Raw genomic sequence first — 9,936 nt, forward strand, 5'->3', positions numbered from 1 at the left:
AGGTCCCATTTTTTCCATCCTAAACAGCTTTGTTGGTATTTTTAAACCTTATGTTGTTATAATTATTGTACCAGCGTGTGATTTATAAAAGTACCAACATACACTTGTTATTGTTATTAATGACAAGAGTAATTATAGATTCAGACAGCCTCGAATTGATACTGCATAAGATGTTTTTTTCATCCGGGTTTTATATTTTAGTGGTTATTGTGATGGTTTGGATATGGGGAGTTGGCTAAGAGGATCAACAATTCAGCACCTCTTTCTTGTTCCCGAGTTTTTTTTGCTCATTATATTCGTTTTGCTCATTTGGAGTGTTTTTATTGAGCGAAGTGATAATATGAGCAAAAAATCACTCATGGGTACACTTAGAAGTAAGTGCACCCGAAAATAACTAGGATTTTGTAAAAAGCAACACCTCTATATTGTTCCTAGGTATACCTTGTAGCACCTCAAGAATCAGGAAAAAAAAAAGTAAAGAAATAATGTTGAGTTTGATTCTTCTTCTCTCAATGATCAAGTGGTTTGGGATATGATTTGAAAACTTTTTTTTAGAAGCTGGAGTTACTCTTGAACGAATCTTCTTTTGGTCAATGTGCAGTTGGAATTGAATATAAACAAAGTGGCTCAAGGTTGTAGACTTGTATTTGCATTAGACTAGTTAAAGGTGGCTTTAAGGATGGACAATGAATAATAGACTAATAGTTATCCATATACTCCCTCCGTTTCGTAATAATCGCAACACTTTCTTTCTACATCTGTTTCATAATAGTTGCAACACTTCACTACTATTTTATTATTTCTCCCCCACTTTCATTTGCATAAATATTTAATTATTTCTCTCTCTTACAAACCCCACTTATATTAATTTTTTTTTTTATTATTATTTCTCTCTCCTACTAACAATAAAATATATTCCCACTAACTATACTTTATATTATAAAATTCACCCTATGATCCATACCCTATAAATTTCCTAAAACTTTCTGTAAGGCCTACTGCTGCGATTAATACGAAACGGAGGGAGTATACCTGAATAGGATGAAATGTAAGTTTTTTACTCCATACTATGTTAGGCTATATTACTTGGACTCGGGTACTCATGTCCGACACAAGTACGTGTCCAAGTGCCTACTCGGCTATTTTGTGAAAATTTTATATGATTTTGAAGTAAAATGAAGTGTCCAAGTGTCATGGTTCTCATAAAAAAGAAGTGTCCAACTGTCACACCCATGTCCGGGTGTTGAGGGTCCGACACGGGTACTTGAGGTAAAATGAAGAGTCCGAATAACATAGGTTAAAGTACAGTGACAAGTTCCAATGAAACAGAGAATGAACCAATCAAAAGTTGTGTGACTGAAGCACATAACTTAAACCACCAGAATACCATACAACTAAATCATAAGACGTGAAGCAAAACGGCACACTACTAGTTTACTGCAGAACAAGCCTAGAAAACAGAAGCAAGAACATCTGTCAGTCCGTCACACAAATCCACTAAAACTTAAGTTATCACTAGCTAGTAGCTAACTTAAATTTGCTACCACGTCCTCCTCAGGTATATTGTTCAGTATACAAAAGTTTGTATTTGGAGTTCTGATTGCCTATTAGCATACATCTGAGCAGCAGTTCATCTTCAGTACATCTATTACCTGCATAGTTGCTTGTAACCTGCATCTCCTTACCTTTTTTATGCATTGTCAAAGAACTGCTAAGCTGCAGATTTTCTTTCTGGATGAAAAAACAAATGTATCATAATCTAACTAGGGGAATAATTTAAGAACCAAACTGTAGAGCGATTAAAATAGGTGGTTTAGGATTACCTTTATAAGAAAATATATTATCTGCAAGCTTGAATGGGTCTTGCATTGGGGAAACCCGATGTATTTCTCCTCATATGCGACTCAAACTTTGGTATCGGCAGAACTGATTCAAAAGCTTCGACTTGTAATGCCACCTTTCTTTTTCGAGCTGGAGCTAGTTGGTTGACTGTCTTCTGAAGTGCATAGTCGAGCATCCACTCGTCTGCATTTATTCTCTCATCCATCTCTTGGTGCCTGAGATCTACCTTCTCTGCTTCCGGCTCAGGTTCAATTGTAAGAAAGTTCGGTCCTCTAGCGTTGAATTCTTTCTCATCCTCAATGTCCTCATCTGCTTTCCTGCATCTCAAAAACCTCTTTAATTTGCTGCAGCTATCCAGGAGCTCTAAATTGCAATCAGATTCTCTTTTGTTGGAAATGTGTTTTCTGGCTTCTTGCATATTTTTTCTGATGGCAGGAGATGCATCTGCTTCTTCTGTCTTGTGATCTTGTGCTTCTGATTCTTTGACTTTATCATCAATTTTCTCATCTGAGCGAAGCTCTATGTTGTTTGAATATTCCTCTTCTTCTTCTTCTTCAGAATTTGCTGGTCTTTTATTCGCGCAATTGTCAGCTTCAATCCTTTCCCATTCTGCAAAATCTTTCTCTGGCAAGACATTTCCATTATCGGTAATGCTATGGCTAGCATCAGCTTCATTCCCTGAACCACTCTGATCAGTTTCAGAATCTACCTTAGTACAAGAAGAATCTGTATCATCAGCAATCGGTGATATGTGTCTAATAGTTTCCTCACTTGGTTCTCTTTCTTCCAAGACAAAGTCAGCAACATCTTCTTCTCTGATACCTCCTACTGTGTAGTTTCCTTCATTTGATTCGTCAGCATCTGTTTCTACTTCAAACTCATAAGATTCAAGTTCTTCATTTTGAGCCTCAGCAAATTCCTCAATAAGGTCAAAGAAAGATTTGCCCTGTTTGTTCATGGACTCATCTTCTAGCTTTGCAGCACAGACAGCTTCATCACCTAGGTGAGACTCTTCAGTAATTTCATTTTTTGGTTCAAAATTCATATCATCTATGAACATATTTAGCTCTTTTACGTGCTTATCATCTGCACCAGATGTCACAGTCAGGTTGCAATTATATATTATGTCCAACAACATTTTGTAAAATTGATCTAATCAGTACTTAACACTATCTGAGGTGGGCTTGAATGCGACCCAATGTCTACATAACTGTCCAAATTTATATATGTATGATCATTGGAACAGATTTTGACCATAATTCTATCTAGTAGTAGTGTATTGTAATATTGATCTAATCAGTAGTGAACACTGTATGAAGTAGGGCTCGGTTGCAATACTATGTCTACATAATTATCCAAATTAGTATCTTTATGATCTATGGGAATGTACATCCATAGTTTTTTACTTTAGATATATCAGTGAAATCATAATAAAAATTATCTTATAAAACTCTAGATTTATGATCCTTCATGTTCCATTTTTATAGAGTATCATTAATGACAAACTAATGATCAAGTGTAGCTTAACTTTGATCTAGGATGTAAACACTGGACATATGTTTATAGTGCGAAGAAAGTACCTGTCTGGGTCGACTCGTTATCTGGCAGAGAGTCTGTATCACTGAAACTCAGGCACTCTACAATTTCGTCATGAAAACATGGTGTGTATGCATCAGCTAGGAACTCCAAATACTTGCTAGAACCATTGTTTGATTCAAACTTTGGTTCATCTTGATCTTTACTGTATTCTGTCTGAACATAATCCTCATACCTGTCATGGCTGGCAGGACTTTGCCCCTCTTCCCACTCCATATCCGAGTTCTCGCCAAAGAACTCACTAGGAGAGCTCTGGCTCTCAAATGATGTTTGTGTCTGAAGAGGAGTTGGTGGAAAATCTACATCTTCAAGACTGAAATTTATGCCTGAAAAAGTGGTGTCTTCAGTTTGATTAAGATCATCCTGTAAGTCAATCTCAGAGCACGGCCCATCAGATATGCTTTCAGAGACCTGTGTAGCAAGACTAGCAACCTCTCTATCTGGGACATGAACTTCGACAAAGAAATCTTCGTTACAATCCCCTTCTATGGCCTTGTTATTCTCAGTCGCCTTAGCTTTATGAGGGGAAAGAACTTCTGGTCTAACTTTCAGGGTTTTCAGCAGCCGCCGCCTTGAAGCCAAGAAGCGCTTCAAGGGGGGCGCAGAGATATGGTGATGACCATTAAGGGAACAATAGGTATAAGGGCAGACCTTAAACACCGAGTTTCCTTCGGCTTCAGTTGCCCCGGGCTTGAGTTTAAGGTAAGTAGGAAACTTAGAATCTTTCAAGGTTGATGAGCAAGTAGCTCTTTGTACATCAAGATCATTCTGACATAAAACAAGCTTTTTACAGGCTCCTGATCTTGTGTGTTTAAAGCTAGGTGACTTTGTTAAGGCCCTCATTTTTTTCAAACTAGATAACTTGTTTAATGTTTTTGCAACTTTATGAAGCTTAGAAATGCTAGTATTGCTGCTTTCCTTAGCTGTTTTTCTCTCTTTTCTTGCCTCAGAACTGCTTGTACTCTTCATATAATTCGGAGATATGTAAGGAGACTTACATGGCAAAGGTTTCTTGGGGCTCGGAGTCTTCACCGGTGTGACAAATTGAGGTGGCTTTCCTAGCTGCCGAGCCACTTCCTGGATTTCCGGTGTTGAGTGATGACTAATATCGACGCTGGACCTTTTAACAGACCGCGATTTCTTCATCTTCACGGCCTTCAAATCGGCTCCTTTGGTCTTGCCATCATGGTTTTGGATGGAGGGCTTTATGATGGCTTGCTTCTTATCTGTTTTGAGGGTACTAGCTTGAATTCCAAGCTTATTGTTTACCACCTTTCTTTGCACCATCTTTCAAAGGTATGAAATTTTGGTAGAAGAAACTAAAGTTTTGAAGTTTCTTGCATATCAAACAAGCAAGAAATGCTGTCTAAAGGTTAAGAATGTTTAGTTGTATTTCAGTGGGTGGGAATTTTGTCATATTTCAACTGCTATGTGATAATATTAGGTGTCAGTTTTGAATGAGGAGCGTGATACAAATCTGTACTGTACTATTGCCAAATTTTTATTTATCTATTTATAGTAATTTTATTAATACTTGCATTATTTTTGTAGGCCACTTTTATGTTAGTGCTCTTTTCTTCTTTTTGTTGTATTTAAATTCTAATATTGGGACATACCTTTGCCTTTTTCTAGTGTTTTCAGAAATATGATGTGATAGTGGGAGGTAGATAAAAGTGATGGTTTTTTTCGTTTTCATTGGAATAAAGAAGTGGTGGTTCTCATGGTAGTGATGGCTTTTGACTTATTACCTGTTGTAAAGTTTTTTATTACATAACCTCAAAAATTATTTTACTAGTAATTTATTATTGTGTCAAATATGTATGAGTCTGGTTGATCTTGAATTTGGGTCATGTTTAAGCTGGACTTATTATGGAGGTTTTCCTCAAAAAAAAAAAAAATAAATAAATAAAAAAAAAGGCTATGAAGGTTTAACTTCGAGTATATTTTCTTTCAAAAAAAAAAAAAAAGTTTAGTATATTTTGAGTGTAGGTTGGTTATTTTGGTGTAGGTATTTTTTTTTTTTTAGAAGAAACGGTATACGGCAAGGTCATGATATTGTAAAGATTGTAAATCATTTATCATTTTTGTCCATCTATTGTTAAGTGTTTTTAGAAAGAGGGTGGAGTTTCAGTATCTAAATATCTAATTGACCAAAATTTATATGCAAAATAAACATTACTATAGTTACCCAAACAACAAATTAACAACAGGTAATTTACGGATGACTTTTGACTGGCCACAATAAAATTATAGACATTGTATTAGATTAAATTACAACCGTTTGTTTTTATAGATTAATTTTAACCGTTGATTTAATTGACTTTTTATTTTGATTTTTGAAAAATGTTAAAAAAAAAAATAAAAAAAATCCCACATTCTAACCCACGTTCATTCAGTTGTTACAAATTAGTTCTTTTCTTTCCTTGTTCAATGTTTTTCGTGTCCATTCTCCTTAATTTCACTTTTTCTACATTAATTGAGTGTTTAATTGAGTTTCGATGTCGGAATTTTTTTTTTTTTTTTTTCGATGTCGGAATTGTTCGGAAGGGGAGCCATGCAGAGATTTGTATGCTTAATTACGGATTAATTTTTCGATATCAGCAAAATTCTTTATTCGTGCACAAATATATTACTACTGCTTTAATTGGCTTAGCTTAGCCATGATGATATTTGGATTAATGTTCTTTTCCGATCGCATCATATAATATTTATCAAATTGCCTCTTATGAAGGGTGAAGGTTATTTTAATGTCACACTCAGGTGGGTTTAGTCTTCAGATGTACAAAATGCAAAGTGGTTGTTATGAATAAATGGTGTCTTCATGATCCTTGACCTAATATAACTTAAGACCTATGTCTTCACCGCAAACTTCATGTAGAGGGCTTTTTTCCGATCGCATCATAATACTACCTGTTTTGGGTAAAGATACCCCAAGGCCACGTGGCCCAATAAGATAGTGACACGTGTCACCTTAAAAGAGGTTCAAAATGAACCTCTCCTTGGCTAACATGTGGCATTCCCAATCATTGGGATAAAGACGGCCTTCAAGGCCAAAATTCCTAGGCAACCCATTAGTCCTAGGTTTTTGTAACCTAGGACGGGCACGAATCCCAAAACCCTATAAAAGGGAGATATTTTTCCACCTAGGAAAAGGGGAACACACTAAATCAAAGAGAGAAACACTCAGAAACCGAGGCAGTCAATGATTGCTAGATAATTAATTCTCACCACAGAGAATCCACCCGTTCTCGGAACCCAAGAGGATCCTACCTTACTTTCCGCACTTTTTACTTACTCCATACACGTTCTAACTTGACCGTCGGAAGCAGAACTCCACCCAACCGGAGTCTCTGTTGTTTTGCAGGTACAGGCGTCCGAAATCCAGTCTTGGTGTTGTAACTCTCCTGAGGGACATAAAAAACCCCAAAACATTTGGCGCCACCTGTGGGGAGAGTACTTCTAAGATGGCTTCACATCAGTCTGTACCGCCTCCTAATGAGAACCGGCCTACAACCGAACCTGAGGTTTATTCGGACCAAGACAGTGGTGACGACTTTGACGTCGAAACCTATATGGCCACGGATGGGTCACTTAGAACTAAACGCACCCGTCCCATGGAAACAAGGGAACGAGGCGAGGATCAAGTCGGTCCGAGTGAGCCAACCGAACAGCCGTCTGGACAAAACCAGGCGACAAAAGATACAACCCCTGTTACTCGAGACGAACTCATGAAATTCATGACAAGTTTAAAGGGGGAGATTACTGATTTGATCAACAAGAAGACGGCTGGCTCCAACAGGGGTCAGTCGGCCAATAAGCCTTCTCACTTTGAGAAGAACAAACCAGTCGAGGAGCGAGTTCCTACTCCGCATCCTAAATCAAGAGGGGAACCGGCCTTTGATCAATCTTTCAAGAATCCGATTCTCTAAAACAGGGAAAAGGAAGACCATCCGGCATGTCCAGCCGAATGGCTCAAAGAAGACATACTCTGATGCCCGGTTTTTAATCGAGTAGAAGAGAAATCAGCAACTGTCAGACTCGGCTTCAACATCGACTTACCCAGACAGCTTTCAGAATACCTCAATGAGTCTAACCGAGAGAGTCAGTCAAGCGGCCTGTCCGTCCACACTGGCCCTCAGATAATCCATTCGGCCCCGTATGTGCCTCAGCAGCCATACATGCTGTATGGACAACCCTACATGCAGCCGACCTTCTTTGGGGGTCAGGCGACGCAAAAGGTCCAACCTTTGGATTGGCAGCTCCGTCTGCTAAAACTTAGAGAACAACCTTCTGCGTTCTCCAAGGAAATAACCGAGGCGACACAGCCGGCCAAGGTTAAAAATGTAATGGTGGGTGCTTATGATGGTACCACCAACCTAGAAGATCACCTAATGGCCTACACCAACCTCATGTATTTGAAGGGGTTGGATGATGCCACCTGGTGCTGATGTTTCTCAGCCACATTGAAGTGCATAGCCCAACAATGGTTTGGCAACCTTCCAACCGGATGCATCAATAGCTTCAAGACACTTGCGTACTTGTTTGCTTCAAACTTCTCTATGAATATCCCTGCTAAGAAAACAAGTCTTAACTTGGGTGCAGTACAGCAGGGAGACATGGAAGGGCTATGATCATATGTCAGGCAGTTCAATCTAGTGAGAATCCAGATTCAAGGATTGTCTGACGAAGTGGCTTATACAGACTTTTTCAAGGGTCTGAAGGACGGGTCGGCCTTTAAGTTCAACCTCGTCAGAAAGAGGGTTGCTACCCTCCAAGAAGCTCTGATGGAGGCGGAAGCCTATATACAGGCGACTGAACTCTGCTCCATCAGTAAGCAGTCGGACTCCAAGAAGTCTGACCAAAAAGAGAGTCGGAAAGCTCAGCCGGCTATGAAAACTGAAGACATCAAAAAGAGATCTGGGTGGCTGATGGTTCTGAACAGCCATCCTAGAAGAAGAAGAAGAAAGAGATTAAACCGTACGTCCCAAAGTACGAGTTTAACAAGGACTGCTACTCCATCCTCATGGAGATTAAAGATCGAGTGACCATTGAGAAGCCGGCTACTATGAAAGGTTCCGTAAAAAACTGGAACAAAAACAAGTACTGCCACTTCCATGAGGATATTGGCCACGACACCAACGACTGTTATAGTCTCAAGCGGCTGTTGGACCGTCTTGCTGATAAAGCGGTGCTGAAGTCCTATATTTTGAGGTCTAAGGTGACCCTGCAGACGAAGCATGGGCAATCGTCCAAAAAGAAGGCTCAACCTGCTAGTAGTTTGGACACTAACGAAGAGCCGATCTACACAATAGCAGGCGGCTTTGCTGGAAGGGGTCTAACTATCAGAGGCACCAAGGACCATGTTCGGCGGCTAGATGTCAGCTCAGTTGATGAGGGCCAAACGTCTACTGACACTTTTCCTAAGGTCATCATCACTGAAAAAGACAGGGGCAAGGTTAGGCGGCCGCATGAAGACCCTATTATCATTGAGTGCAAAGTGGCCAACCAGAATGTAGGCCGGATCCTCATTGACACCAGTAGCTCGTCTGGCCTTATCAGCCACAAGTGCTTGACAAAATTGAAGTACAAGCCCGGCAGCATGCACAAGGTATCTCACCCCTTGGTTGGTTTTGGGGGTGAGTTGTGCATCCGGTAGGACGGATTGACCTACCCATCCGGCTGGGGGAAAAAGGAGAGGGATGCCACATGGTAGTCCGGTTCTTAGTTGTGGAAGAGATGACCGCCTATAATCTGATCTTGGGCCGTCCGAGTCTAAATAAATCCAAGGCCGTCATTATTCCATCCCTCATGCTGCTGAAATTTGAGAAGGGTGATGGGTCTGTTGGCTCCCTGAATGGGGACCAGAAGACGGCTAGAGAGTGCTACCTCTCAGACGTCAAGCCCATAGTGGCCGTATCCGGCCAAAATGAAGAGCCAATAGACCTTGATGAAGTCAAGGAAGCCGTGCCTGCTCCTAAAGCAGTCGGCAAAAAGAGAAAGGTCGACCAGTTAGTGGCCATGAAAAAAGAGAAGCAACAACAAGCACTGACTGGGGAACGGTCAGACGAACTCCGTCCCCAGCCCGCTGGTGACCACATAGATTTTGCTCTGGACGACACACGTCCGGAGCGAACTTTTAAAGTTAGGACGGTTGCTTTTGCGAAATTAGGTGCAGACTTGCACAATTTGCTGAAGGAATTCAAAGACATCTTTATTGCCATTGAAGTAGAAGAGATGTCAGGCATCAGCCCAGATCTAGCTGTTCACAAGCTCGCTGTGGATCCCAAAAAGAAGTCGGTTAGGCAAAAGAAAAGAAACCATGGCTAGGAGAGAAGTTAGGCGGCATCTACAGAAGTAAAAAAACTGTTAGACGTTGGGTTCATTCGGCAATGTTACTTCCCAGACTAGGTTGCAAATGTTGTTCTTGTAAAAAAAGTCGAATGGTACCTGGCGCATGTGTGTTGATTATACAGACTTGAACAAGGCATGTCCAAAGGA

General features: G+C 40.1%; 1 protein-coding gene across 1 annotated transcript; it reads right to left on the reverse strand.

The window, feature by feature from the left end:
- Window positions 1–1,297: 1,297 nt before the first annotated feature.
- LOC110730539 lies at window positions 1,298–4,953 on the reverse strand. Its single transcript, XM_021910346.1, has 3 exons — window positions 3,423–4,953; window positions 1,824–2,928; window positions 1,298–1,731 (listed from the first exon to the last, which is right to left on the reverse strand). Exons 1-2 carry the CDS (start codon window positions 4,723–4,725, stop codon window positions 1,841–1,843), a joined length of 2,391 nt encoding a protein of 796 aa, XP_021766038.1. The 5' UTR covers window positions 4,726–4,953; the 3' UTR covers window positions 1,298–1,731; window positions 1,824–1,840.
- Between the last annotated feature and the right edge of the window lie 4,983 nt (window positions 4,954–9,936).

Source organism: Chenopodium quinoa, unplaced genomic scaffold (genome assembly GCF_001683475.1).
Source record: "Chenopodium quinoa cultivar QQ74 unplaced genomic scaffold, ASM168347v1, whole genome shotgun sequence".
Classification (NCBI taxonomy): domain Eukaryota; kingdom Viridiplantae; phylum Streptophyta; class Magnoliopsida; order Caryophyllales; family Amaranthaceae; genus Chenopodium; species Chenopodium quinoa.